Genomic DNA, 14,865 nt, shown 5'->3' with positions numbered 1-14,865 from the left:
AGCCTGAATTTTCAACCATCCACAGAAGTTTCCCACGTCTGGTTCTATCTCTCAGGACAACCCAAGGTTTGGAAGTCAGTGTCATTGGGTCCTTTTCCTCCCCTTTGACAACTTAGACTCTTACTTTCACTCCAATGAAGACAAGGTCTTTGCAAGGTAAAGTGCTGAAGTTAAGGTCGGGAAAGATGTTCTTATGGGCTTAGACACAGAGAATCATGGTGGGGTGCCCAGATTCTTCCACGTTGAAGGGTCTTTCCAATTAGGGGCATTCACCTCCTGAAGTGACCCTGTCCTGACAGGACAACTGCATAGGATACTGACTAGTGTTTTGCTTTTTCCTCTAAGGAGCCAATTTGCCCCAAGGTGGAAGTAATAATCCTCTGTCTGGATGTGTCTTGTCATTATTGTGGTGACCTTCATCATCGTCTTCATCATAACAACAATAATAGCAACAATTACTATTACTACTACTGTTACTATTTATTGGGCACTTACTACATACCATATACAATAGTAACTCACTCTGCATATATTACTTCATATTATCCCTTTGAAGTATATACTGTTATCCACATTGTACGTGCGAGAAAACCAAAACTCATGGAACATCTGACTCTAAATGCCATGCATCATCAACCATGTTTCACTGCCAGATACATCATCCCAATTCCACTCTCATTATAGAATGAATAATCGGGAACAATTAGCTCACTTTGGGACAAACTTCTCTTATCAGAGGACCTGGCGTTCATTTATTCAACAAGTATTTCTGAGCAGTCACTATGTGTCCAAACGTTCACTATGTTTGCTCACAGGGATGAACATAGTGTAACTAGGTCCTGCCCTCATAATGAAACAAACCCAGCAAAAGTTAATGTCCCCCTGGAGGCATTTTGGGTCTCTGCCATCCAGCCTTCTCTGCTGGCTCCACCCTTTTCTGCCCCTGCTGAACCTCTTCCTTTCACATTTCAATGGATGAATTTGAAATATAGTCATAAATGTATTAGAAAAAGGACAAACTTCCCATGCTTTGAAATAATAGATCCATCACTTCTAATCTTCTACAACAATACTTCCTCCTCAAAAATAGTAAGCAGAAGATTCTTAAAAGTAGCATTATATGTAAGACACTAATTTAAAAATGGGAAAATGGGTTTAAAGGTTGGATTACTTGTCTGTGGTCATACGGCTGCTGATCCGGTGGGTTTGGGTTCAGCTGTGAGTGCCCAAAAAAACAAAATAGAAGTCAATTTCTCTCTGTTCCACTATCCTCAGGCACCCAGGATCCTTCCAGCTCACCACTCTGCCATTTTGCCTTCATGGTGTCAGATGAAGACATTCCCACTCCAGTAATAAGAAGGAGGAAACGATAAAGAAGAGGCAAAGTGCACCAAAGTTGCCCAATGTCACTTTGGCTTACATCTCATTGTCCAGAACTTACTAACATGGCCACACTTAGCTCTTAAGGAGACTGGGAAATGTAGTCTTTATTCTAGCACCCACTTGTCCAGCTAAAACTTCTTCTACTAAGAAAAAAATTATATCGGAGAAGAGCTAACCAGCCCTGTTGCAACTGCTAAGTAGTATAACTGGAATAGTCCCAGATCCGTGGAACTCCAGAGATCCTACTCTGTCAGGTAGGCTTTAATTCCTATTTTTATAGCAATGACCTTTGGTCCTCTCTTCTTTACTGCATAAAGAAATTGCTAAGTATGACTTTAGAACTTTCTGTAACAGTTCATTAGCTTTCAATTCAACAGCTAGAAGCCATCTCCAAGCTAATTTGTATGTTCTTTGGTGGCTTTAAGATACACCTGCTAATGCTTTGATATTCATCCCTTCAAAAATGAAGCCTAATTCCACTTACCTTAAGTATAAGCTCTATTTAGTGACTCACTTTTAGCGAATGTATGTGGCAGAAGTGACAATATGTGACATCTGAGACAAGATCATAAAATGATCATTCATTCTAGGAAAAGCCAAATCCCATGTCATGAAGTCACTCAAGCAGTCCTAGGGGGAGGCCCTCATGGAAGGAACTGAGGCCTCCAGCCAACAGCCCTGGGAGTGAGTTTGGATGGATTCCCCAGCCACAGTCAAGCCTTCAGATGATTGCAGTCCCAGTAAGTGTCTTGACTGCAACCTTTTGAAAGACACTGGGCCAGGCCAGCCATCTTTGCCACTCCCGGATTCCTGATCCACAGAAACTGTGAGATAAAAATGTTTTTTGTTCTAAACCAGTAAGTTTGGGAGTAATTTGTCACACAGCAATACAGCAATATAGGTCTCAATGTGAATTCAGTGTTCTTCTGGCTTGAGAATTAGAGAAAGTAGAAATGACCACCTTGATAGAGAAAACCCGTATTTTAAATGGCTGTGTCCTAGTTCATCACCTGCTTTTAAATGGTATGGAGCAGTGTTTGGATGAGATGCTCCGGATGCCACTGTGAAGAGGAAAGACCAGTGAGCCATCCCTGCTAGAACATATTGCTAATATCACATTCCTCAGTAGTCCCAGGAAACAGCTGAACCTGCTGCTGGCCAATTACCACCAGGAGAAACAGCTCAGTATCAACGAAGCCAACATCAAAATGATGAGTTCTGGCAAACTCTCTTCAGTATCCAGATGGATAATGCAGAACAATTCGACTCAACAGGTTAACTTATTCAGTTACTTGGGGAAGCACTGTGAAGCTTAATTACCTTAGCAGATCTATTAGGGTGCATTTCTGTTGAACGCTGAAGGTTCCACAGGAAGAATATCAAGGTTATTTTATGACAGAGATGAATTGCTGGTAACTCCTGTTCCACAAATATCCCAAGTCAAAGGTCATGCTTTATGATGTAGGTCCTTCATATAGGACCTACATGAAGGGAAGGAACTACATGCAGGAAACTTTTATACCAAGATATCACTTCTTCCTACTATCTCAAGCAGGGTTCTTAGGAGGAGGAACCAGAGAAACATGTCCTACAGGGGGTACTTAGCATTATCCGGTGGGAAGGCTTTTAAAACTACTATCTGCCCTCCTCCTTCTATATCTGGAGTCTAAGATTAGCACCTAGCCCTTCACTGAGAATCACCACCATCAAAAGGCACCATTACTAGGGAAAAAAGGTTTTAAAAAACCTTCAGAAATTAGAGGTTGAGAAAAAGCTGAAAGCCACCAACATCTTTGAAATAACAATACAGAATGCTTGTATGTTGGATATTTTTATTATGGGCCAAAGGGCTCCTATTTAAAATACAAATGAGAAGACTATTCTTCCAATAGGACTCTTGAAGGTTGGCATTGGAATAAGGTATGTTACCTTTTTTGCCCCAACCAATTGGAAGCTTGGAGCTAAATTTAATGCTCATTCACAGTAAATGTATTAGTGTTAGGGACTGTCATATTTTTTTCTTCCTCTTGGTATATGGATTTTTATTTCCTATTTCTATTCTGACAGCCTTTGCAGTTTGTGTTTCTTCCTTTATCATATGATGTCTCCATCACTTTGGGAAGCAGACAGCATACAAATTACCAATGAAGAAAATGAAAGTGGCAGGGATGGTACTCAGGTTTCCTTCTTGGCCACAGCTATCAAAACGCATTTTCAGATCAAGACGACTTAGACAAATGTCCCTTTAAGGAGTGGGCCCTTAGAAGCAGCTACCATCAGAGAAATCCCTCCTTGGCTCTGCTAACAAAGCTTCACAACTCACCACAAAAGACTTGCCCTCTCAAGGCTCAAAGGCAGGTCAAGCCTCTAGGAGGAAAGTACCCAGGTAGATAAAAGACCAGGGTTGTAAGGCTAATTCCCAGCTCCGGAGCAGAGCTGTCTATCTGGCACTCCCACTCCTGTTGGATGATGTGGCTCATTGTGTAGGTTTTATCGCCTCCTCTGGAGGAGAGAACTTTGAGCCATCAGCCTTCTCAGATAAGAGTTGAGAGCTTCTCTTCTTGTGACAGTAATGTTTCTGCCTTCTTAAAACCCCACTTGAAAAGCCCGTAGAGGGAAGCATCTCAAAAAAGGCTAGTAGGGTGTGCCTCTGAGATTTCTAAATCAACCAGCACAAGTAGAGGAGAAAGAAAAAAGGGTGGGGGGAGACTTCTTGACAAGAAAATATATGATGTACCAGACAAGCGGGGGTGGAAAGAGGCTCTTCAGAGCTCAGAGCACAGGAGGCAGTCCCCTTCCAGCATGAACTCAAGCCCATCACCAGCCTTTTCTGGGTTGCTGTGCACCTCTGCTCTCCGTGAGAAACACACTAGGCTCACACAGAGCTTTAAAAATATCTCTCCACCCACTGAAAGTTTGATTAATCAGCCAAGTTCTCACCCAGGTGTCACAGTGGTGGCAGTGATATATATGATAGTGACATGAGGGTGCAGGGAAGGCACAAAGGGTCTTACTTAGCAGGTGGGAGGATTCAGAACATAGAACTTAAAAAGCACGAGCTCTGAAGCCAGCTGGTAGGCTGCATCCCAGTTCCAACACATGCTAGTTAGGCGACCTTGGACAAGGTTATCTAATGTCTCCCTTTTCCACATTTGCAAAAATGGGGTTAATAATAGTACCTCCATCAGAGCATTATCGAGAGGGTTAAATGAGTTAATTCATCTCATGCACTTTGAACCGTTCCTGGAACATAGTAAACATTCAATAAACAGTTGTGATGAGGAGGAGGAGGAGGACAACAACTGACAATGTTGAAACTTACAAGAAGGATAGGTCTTTCCCAGGTAGACAAAACATTCCTGAAAGAAGCAACTGAAACAAGGGCAGGGAAGCAGGAGAGATTGTGAGGCAGCAGGAAATGATCTAGAAGGCAAGTAGGGAGTTGAAGCAGACAAAATGAAAGGTCCAGGCCACACAGGGCTTCATATGCTCTGACACAGAGATGCGGTATAGCTAACACAGCTATAGGCTATGGAGAGCCATTTCAGAACTATAGACAGAAGTGAAGTGTTCAAGGGTAAAGTGCTATGATGGTTGAAAATTACTTTTAACTGGTTCAGGTGAAAAACAAATGACTAATAATAAGTTTTTGCTGTGACAAAGTAATTGGTTTCAGAATAACCCTCCCACCGTGTACCTGAACAAAATATATAAAGCAACTGTTTGCAGGCCATAAACAACCAGCAGCACAACGCTGCAACTGCAGGGCAAGAGGAAATTCACATGGCGAGCCCCATGTTCACCCTGGCCCTCTGCCCAGGGACAATTTCCCAAGCACAGTTCTTACATTGGGGTAGCGGAAGGGGCTAGAATCTGTGGGGTCAGGCAGCAGAGGGAAGAAAACTATGCAGAGAGGGGGCTTCGGAAGCCTGTGTGTGGGTTCCTTATGAATACTTGGCTGAAGGTTGGGCAACCCAAGTGCAAATTGAGATTAAACCAGACTTACCAGGAAGCAGCTGCTATGAGGCTGAGAATGGAAGACAGATGCTAGAACTTAAGCATCCCTAGGGGACGTCTGGAAAACCTCATTAATACCCCAGGCATCCAGACACTAGAAAGACGCATCTTAACAGTAAGGGACACACTCTGAAGGCCTATATAAGACCCACCTGAACAAAGTCGAAAACCAAGACAAGATCCACAAGGAAGACAGAGTTTGGAGGCTGAGCCCCTGCCGAGTTACAGGGGCTTGGGCGTCACCTTGGGATTTCCAAAGATCTACCCTAACATAAAATAAAACAAAATTGAACCAACAGAAGTTTAAGGTGGTAGGCTAGTAACTGAGCTACCTATTACAACAGAAAATCAGCGCTCTTCAAAGAAAGCTAACAGAACACAGAGTCAATACAACATAGCATTCAAAATGTTCAGTGTACAGTCAAATGTTAACAGGTGTGCAAAGAAACAAGAAAACTTGACTATAATCTAAAAAAGACAACAGAAATCAACCCACAGATGGTCTAGAGCCTAGACCTAAAGACTTTAAAGAGCTATTATAGATTTAGGAAAATATGTCCAAAGAATTAAAGAAAAATATCATTTAAATGAGTAAACAGAGTATTTCAGCAGAGAGATGGAAACTATAAAAAAGAACCAAATTAAAATTCTAGAACTTAAAAAATTGTGCATGTGTGTTGAGAAAAAGGGAAAGAGAGAGAAAGCAAATGCTGTAATGTCAGCAAATTAGACAAAGGGTATATAGGTATTCACTGTACTTTCCAGAACCTCTATAGATTTTTAAATTTTTAAAAAGGATTAAAGAAATATTAAATACACTGTTGTTTTATGTGTGTGTGTGTGCACGTGTTTGTAGGACAAGAAGGGAAAAATGATAACCGAATCAAGTGTGTATTTGAGAAGCATCCCTCCAGTGAAATGGAACTGAACTGATACAAGGCTGATATCCTGGACGAGGCACAAGGAGATCACCTCTTGGTGACTGCAGTTGTCTAGCTGGTGGGAGAACCTGGCCCAAGAAAACAGCCATGTGGTTGGAGGAGAAGGAAGTTGATCTGCAGGGCTTTGCCAATGATATGTGTGGAGTAAGAGAAAAAGAGGAATCAAGGATGACCCCCAAATTACCACCGTGGCTGACTGGGTATAATGTGACATAATTTCCTGAGAAAAATTCCAGGGGAGGAGCAGTTTGAGAGGGAAAAAGAAAATCTGTCCAGCTTTGGATCACTGGAGTTTAAGGGACTCGTGGGACATCTACACAGGACTATAGGTAGCAGGTCTAGAATTCAGAAGGGAGGCAGGGATCAAAGATATCTATCCCGAGGCGACCGGTATGCAGTTGCCCTTGAGGATGACAGCAAAAACCAACCCCGGGGAAAAACAGTACATCAGCAGTGGGCAGAAGATGAGGGGAATGTCAAAGAGGTAGAAAAGAGGAAGGAGGAGAGCCAGCTAGTGACATGGATGCCAAGGTAGTGACAAACCAAAACCAAGGGTGTGAGCAATGCTGCCAGATGCTGCAGAAAGTCCGGAATAAACACCTGAGAGTCTTCTGGATCAGGCAAACACGGGGCCGTTGAGGAAACTGGTTCTGCAGATGCGGTGGCTCTGGAACAGTCCAGATGGAGGTAGTCAACTACTGAAGTGGTGCTTTTTGTGTTTGAAAGTTGGCGGATTGATACATCCACTCCCAAACTCAAATTAAAATACCCTCCAGAAATGTATGTAGGATAATGTACACATATCCCCAGAAATATTAATTTTGAGATGTATACACATATGAGAGCCTGAGGAGAATTTTTGCTAGTTGCCACATCAATGAAACTGGAGAAACACAATTTCCACCCATCCTGGGAACCAGAGAAACACGTACGGAAGGAAGACATTGGCTCATCACCATTGTTTGCCCCGCCAGGGACCCAGAGGCTATGCTGACCAGCAAATCAAGCAGTCGGTCCCTATTTCATAGCAACTGTTCTCCACGGTGATCTATTCCTCAACCCAAACCCACCTCAGCAGCACCTCCTTTCTAAGCTCCTTCGGGGAACATAACTCTCTGAGAGTAATAAGAGCCATGGGAGGGTGTGTCCCACCCTGGATTATTTGCGGGGGAGAGATGAGAGCCAGAATATGTACCAGAATGTTAGATACTAGCATGGGAACAGGAAGAAGACCAAAAGAAAAGAAGAATAAAGGAGTTAATTGAATTCTGTGACATAAGGAGCAAACCCAAGAGGAGGGGCCATCAAGATCTCCCCTCCGGGGCTTCCCTGGTGGCGCAGTGGTTGAGAATCTGCCTGCCAATGCAGGAGGCACGGGTTCGAGCCCTGGTCTGGGAAGATCCCACATGCCGCAGAGCAACTGGGCCCATGAGCCACAATTGCTGAGCCTGCGCGTCTGGAGCCTGTGCTCCGCAACAAGAGAGACCACGATGGTGAGAGGCCCGCGCACCACGATGAAGAGTGGCCCCCACTTGCCGCAACTAGAGAAAGCCCTAGCACAGAAATGAAGACCCAACACAGCCATAAATAAATAAATAATTAAAAAAAAACAAATGATCCCCCCTCCGCCCAGTAGCCGTGGACTAGATGAACGTCTTCTAGAAACTGGACTCTCCAGCTGGGGCTGAAAAGGGGGAAATTATCCCAGGTCTGGAATAAAGTGAAGACAGAAGGAAGAAGGCTAAAGACTCTTTATAAACCTTTTTTGCTGACAGATCGTGGACCTACAAAGAACTCTCATTGCTGAGTCACAAAGCAGAACAGAAGAAAGCAAAGGGGACCATATAAAAACATCTTCTAATGGAAAACAAAGGTAGCATCAGCTGGGAGACTTGGAGAAACAGGTATTTATTATTTAAAAATCTCTATATATAATTTATGACAAGAAACAGAAGAGATTTTCACAAACTGTGTACAAATTGTTCTCAATAAGACAAAGAGTTGGGCGAGAATAAAAAAATATGGCTCCAGTAAAAGAGGAAGAGGTTGCCATGAGAAGAGCACAGCAGCAACACCAAGGGCTATATCCTAACAGCTACAAACTGGAAACAACTCGAATACCCACTGAGAATATAATGGATAAATAAACTGAGATCTATTTATATGTGATGAAACACTATATATTAATGAAAATGAATGAACTTCAACTACCCTCAAAAACATGGTTGAGTCTCACAAGTATAATGTTGAAGAAAAGAGGTTGGACGCAAAACAATAATTATAATATAACCCCCTTGAGATGAAGGAAAAACACAAACACAATTAAATGATGATAGGTAATTCAGCGCAGTGGTTGTCTTTGAGGAAGCGGTATTAGGAAGGACCTCAGGGGTACTTCAGGGTGCTGGTAACACCTTATTCCTTAACCTGGGTGGTTGCTGCATGCATGTTCATGTTTGATAAGAATTGAACTGTACAATAATACTCTTCTGTATTATACTTTGACCAAAAAGTTAAGCGGGAGCTACTGAAATAAAATCAAACTACAGAGAAACTGAAACTTTCATCCATAATGAAAATACACTCTAAAGGGAATCAAAAACAAATTTTTTTAAGTGACTGCAAACAACTAAATCAACGAGGTGGTAGACAGACTCAAGAATGAACGTAGAAGTGCAAAACAGAGAAAAATGATGTGAGAAGAGAGGCATTTTATGGAAAACATCGAATGAAGATCTAGCATTAGAATGGCAGGCATTCCTGAAGAAAAAAACAGAAATAACAACCATCCAAGATGTGACAGCAAACTAACCTAGGCTAAAAGGGAGACCCAAGAAATTAATCTGAGAGGCTGACACTGTTACTGGCAAAAATAGCGTGAAATACCCACACTCGGACATTTCACAGTGGCCACAGGGAGCCGTGAGGAGAGCAGACCCCAGCATCACAGCTGCAACAGAAGGGGAGGTTGATTACATCCTAATAGCCCCAAACTGGAAACAACCCAAATATCCATCCTGAATAGAATGGATACAGAAATTGAGGTATATTTATATACAATGCAACACCATACATTAATGAAAATGAGTAAACTTCAGATAGAAGCAAGCTCAGTTTAAGATTAAGACAGCCTCACAAGATTATTCAATAAATAGCAATGAAAAAACTGTTTTTAAAAAGTTATAATTCATGCAGCTAATAAAATTCCACATGACACACTCTAAAAGTACAAGATACTGCTAATAAATTTTGTATGTACATAAACTCCCTGGGTAGATTGTAAAATCCTTGAGCCAGGCAATGAAGATTATACTTCTTTGAATTCCTTCTCCACCCAGAAAGCATTTGGGTAAACATTCCTGTAATGAATGAATGAATAGGAATGAAAATATGAATGAAGAGGAAGGAAGGAAGGAAGGAAGAAAGGAAGGAAGGAAGGATCTCAACCAATTAATCATTGCTGAGTTTGTTTGTTGGGTGATTTCCAATTCCAGTCTGGCCAATTTGATGCAGCTTTGCATTATTTCCTCATAAGCTTTGTTTAAAGAGAAGAAATAGAAACTTCCCAGAGCGAATGGCAACTGGAGCTGGCCTGCATGTTGAGTGGCCCCATTCTCAGAGGGTAACCTCTCATGGACTCGGTGCCCTTGATCCTTACACTGAAGGAAAGGGGCATTCCATCCCCAGTGACAAACATTGACCAGGTGTTTGGGTACCACACGGGGCGGGGATGGTACCCAACTAACATCTGCACCCAGGGTGGCTGGACCACAAAGGATGCTTCAGTATCCACCAGTGTCCAACACATCAACTCCCTGTGCAGCACCACAGGTCCTGTAAGGATAAATGAGCGGCCCTGAACAGTAGGCTATTAGGGCTTGGCTGACACGAGGCAGCTCCAAGAGAACAGCAAACAAGCACAGTCTCGGAAACTGGCTTCCCCAAGAACCAAGCTGCAGTCCTCTGAACTGATTCGAGCCAGTTGGTTTTCAGACCCTGCCCGCCTGTTCTACACTCAGAACACATCTCACAGCCCAGCCTGGAGCCCCAAGATACTCTTAACGAAGCGTAAGCAGTCATAACTCAGGGTTCACCTTGGCAAAAATAAATAAATAAGTAGAAGGAATCTTCCATTAGAAAATAAATGGCCCTTCTCCAGGCTGAGAGCCTGGATTACCCTCCTGAAGGAGAAATACAGCATCTTCCCCAGCCGACCTCAGGCCATAAAGTCCAGCTTCACTCAACCAGGGACCCCTGCCCCCCACAACCAGGGCTTCCAGGGCCAAGGCCACCCACCTGGGCCGCCAGGGCTGTGAGAATTACCCCCCGCTAGTCTCACCTGCTGAGAAGGCGCCTTTCAGCCCCATTCAGCTGCCTGTGCCTGACAGGAACAACAGGATGGTGAGCTCTGCTGCTTGCCCAAGAACAGAGTTCAGCCACTGCCCGAGTGGAGAAGGGCCGAAAACCAGGCAGTGGATCTCTTGAAAAGCCATGCGCCCTGACAGTGGCCCAGATTTCACAGAGAAAAAAGCCATCACTCTGAGAAGTCTTGGAAAAATCATCTCTTGATTATTCATGGCAAAGTTGGGAAGGAGGAGGAAGAAAAATGGAAAGCCAGGGTATGTGAAAGCCATAGATGATTTCCAAACTTCACTGGGTTAGTCATTGCAGCCTCTGCAAGAGTTGCCCAACATATATCCGGAGAAAACCATAATTCAAAAGCATACATGCACCCCCCTGTTCACTGCAGCACTATTTACAACAGCCAAGACATGGAAACCACGTAAATGAGCATGGACAGATGAATGGATAAAGAAGATGTAGTATATTTATACAATGGAATATTACTCAGCAGCAAAAAAGAATGAAATAATGCCATTTGCAGCAACATGTATGGACCTGGGGCTTATCATACTAAGTGAAGTAAGTCAGACAGAGAAAGAGAAATATCATATGATATCACTTATATGTGGAATCAAAAAAAAATGATACAAATGAACTTATATATAAAACAGAAATAGACCCACAGACAGAAAACAAACTTATGGTTACCAAAGGGGAAGGGGGTGGGGATAAATTAGGAGTTTGGGGTTAACTTATACACACTACTATATATAAAATAGATAAACAACAGGGACCTACTGTATAGCACAAGGATCTATACTCAATATTTTGTAATAACTTATAAAGGAAAAGAATCTGAAAAGGAATATATATACATATGTATATGTATAACTGAAACACTGCTGTACACCTGAAACTAGCGCAACATTGTAAATCAATGATACTTCAATTTAAAAAGAAAAACAAAGAGTTGCCCGAAACACACAGACTTTCTGCCCGAGTCTCATGGCCTCGGCTCCACAGGGCTCCACACAGGAGGCTCCCAGTCCCCCCTGCTAAGTGATGACTAAAACTGGGGGACCCGCAACCAGCCCCCCTCCCAAATCAATGCACCACTGCCCTGCTCTCCACTAGCTAGGACTCCTCCCCAGGACACAGGAAAGCCTGGGCCTCACCTCACTTTGCCGACACACCCAGCTCAGCCTCGGCCTCGTTTGTGGCCACCAGGATGGGCTCATTTTGGAGGAGGTCAGGGCTCTATTTTCTGCTTCCGTGTCCTTGTCCAAATATCCTCTGGCCAGTTGAAGGCCAGGAGACCTGAGGATACTACTCTCCTCTCTGGCCCCTGGTCTGTCCAGACCACAGTGAGCAGATGCTGGGCCTAGGGAGTCTGGCTCTGCCCACATCACTCCCCTTCCTCTAATATCCTCTGGCCTCTCCTCCAGACCCAGCCCACCGGCCGCTGAGCTCCACTGCTCCATCATGGACATAAACAAGCCTCTACAGGGAGGCTTCAGAGATACCGCGCACTCGGTTCCAGACCGCTGCAATAAAGCAAATAGCACAATAAGGCGAATCACCGAATCTTTTAGTTTCCCAGCGCCTATAAAAGTTATGTTTGCACTACGCTGTGGTCTATTAAATGTGTGATAGCATTAGGTCCAAACAAACAATGTACATACCTTAATTTAAAAATATTTTATTGCTAAAAAATGCTAACCAGCATCTGACAATGCAGTGTTGCCCCAAACCTTCAATCCGTAAAAAATGCAGTATCTGCGAAGTGCCATAAAGCGAAGTGTAATAAAACATGGTATGCCTGTCGAGAAGCAAGCAAACAACACGGGTGACAGCAAGAAAGCTATCCGACGGCCCTGTCCTTTGCCTGCCCCATCTCGTGCCCTTCATGAAGCAAGTCCGTCTTCCCTGGCCCAGAGCTGAATCTCCCTGCCTACCATACCCCTTGTAAGAAATGTGCACAAAGAAATCACACTGGTTCAGACCATTACACTCAAAGCAAAGATATGGGCCATCTGGGGTAATTTTAACTTCCCTATTTTAGACAGTAAATTTAAACTTCTTGTTGTAAAACAGTGTCACCAGGAACACAGCATTCCAAAACAAGAAGGGAAACCAATCTGGCGTGGCCTCAGCAGATGCAGTACCTAGGCAAACATCTGGCTGAATCAACCTAATTCTCTATTCTAAAAATCAAAACCAAAATCCTTCTTCCTTGTTTTAATTTTTTTTTTTTAATCAAGGAGTTGATCTCCCCAGGATACAAAGGGTCACTGTCCCAGGATGAATTCAGTCATCATGTCCCCAGGTTCGTTCCCATCCCAAAGCCAAGGTTACACTGTTACAGAGGCACAGAGGCAATCAAAATAATTGCCAGCCATTCCCACCTAGACACAGCTTCCAGATGATTCTGATCTGGGCAGGATTCAAAGCACCATGGCCACAAGTCAAGAGACGGCCATTAACAGGTCTATGACCTCCCCGCAGCTGGGCCCCATGGTGAATGACAAGATGGAAACAGGGCAACACTATTGGCGATCAAGATTCCATCAACTGGAAAATACGTGTCAGGAGTAGAAGCCTGTCTCCCCAGTCAAAGGGTTCCTTTTGGTATCCAAAGGAACCAAAATATTCACCGTAGATTTTTCAGGCTACCAGGTCCATCCCACACAAAGAAGTCATTGAGGCAGAAGTGATCTCTGAACTCTTTCCTGCTGCACCATGGTTAGACTTGGCCACAACTGACGGCCAGCGTCTCAGATGCGCAATAGCCCCAGACGCCTCCCTTGGGTGGCGAACCTCCCACGCAAGGCGGGCTCCTTACCGTCAAGCTCCTCCACAGAGATGTTAGCTAGCTGCTCGCTGTCGCTGCCAGCAGAGAGAGATCGGTTGAGGTAATTCCCCTTGTACAACAGGCCGGCGGTCACATGGTGAAAAGGCATCTTCTCCCTGCTCACAAGAGACAGGGGGCAGGGGAAAGAAAGACATCATCATCCATTCCTCCTTCCCTTCCTTGAAGGACCACCCTGGTGTTCAGATGGCCAGGAGTATTTTTTAAATAACAATAACATTGGTGGAGGGAAAGTCAGAGAATTCCAGGGTCCCCGCGGCCAGAGCAATTCCCGAAGGATCCCAAGTTCCGTCCCTTCCTTCATTGTACGTCTTACTTCATTTTCCCCATTTAATGATGAACTTGAGCCATGTGGTCCTGGCAGACTGTGGGATACCCCGGCATCATCCAACTGTCTCTCCATGCAAACAAGGATACTCTCTGCTCCTTCCCCTGGCCTGATAAACCCTTCCTCCATCCTCATAGGAAAGGACTGCACACCCCAAAATGTGAGGCTGCCCAGTGACCATATGTCTTAGCCGTGACCGTGCGGAAATCCAGGTGTTTCACTTTTCCCAGGTAAAGCAGGTGCTGCACTTATACTGCACTCAAAGCAGGTCGGAAATGCCAGACTCTGAGTAAACACAGACAACAGTCTGTACCTCTGAGAAGGAGCCCTGTACCTGCCTGCACGAGTGGCTTGTGAGCACAGCCCTCTGAGACACCAATCACACCTGCCCTGCAGGAAAGGTGGGTAGCATCTCAAGGTGCCCCAAAACAAAGCAGCTTCCAGCATGCTCACAGGAAATGAAAGCTTCCCCTTAGACCAGATGAACAAACCCTCCAAGCTCCTCGTATCAGAGCACCGCCCCTGGGACTTTGAAGTTCCCACCAGTGCAAGGCGGGCCAGAGGCTCCAGACTAAGGTGAAAAGGAGGGAAGAGAGACACAGTTAAAAGGATGAGTCTCTCACAGCATGGAGGTTCCTCAAAAAACTAGAGTTGCCATATGATCCAGCAATCCCACTCCTGGGCATATAACCAGACAAAACTCTTAATTCAAAAAGACACATGCACCCCTATGTTCATAGCAACACTATTTACAATAGCCAAGACATGGAAACAACCTAAATGTCCATCGACAGATGAATGGATAAAGAAGATGTGGTACATATATACAATGGAATACTACTCAGCCATAAAAAAGAATGAAATCATGCCATCTGCAGCAACATGGATGGACCAAGAGATTATCATACTAAGCGAAGTAAGTCAGAAAGAGGAAGACAAATATCATATGATATCACTTATATGTGGAATCTAAAATAGAACAT

The 14,865-nt window shown here is 44.0% G+C and overlaps 1 protein-coding gene across 16 annotated transcripts in view; it reads right to left on the bottom strand.

Moving 5' to 3' along the window:
• Window positions 1-14,865, bottom strand: part of CALN1 (calneuron 1) — a 477,883-nt gene that overhangs the window by 325,679 nt on the left and 137,339 nt on the right. For 13 of the 16 annotated variants that reach the window (XM_082432431.1, XM_082432434.1, XM_082432433.1 and 10 more), the window contains one exon: window positions 13,528-13,652. In XM_082432431.1, the coding sequence (XP_082288557.1) occupies window positions 13,528-13,652 (125 nt within the window). The remainder of the gene's footprint in view (window positions 1-13,527; window positions 13,653-14,865) is intronic. The other 3 variants (XM_082432419.1, XM_082432427.1, XM_082432428.1) reach the window with 1 other exon arrangement.

The sequence above is a fragment of the Balaenoptera physalus genome, assembly GCF_965194825.1.
Source record: "Balaenoptera physalus genome assembly, chromosome: 16".
NCBI lineage: Eukaryota > Metazoa > Chordata > Mammalia > Artiodactyla > Balaenopteridae > Balaenoptera > Balaenoptera physalus.
Note: the sequence above shows the minus strand (reverse complement) of the source record. Positions and strands in the feature narration are given on the sequence as shown.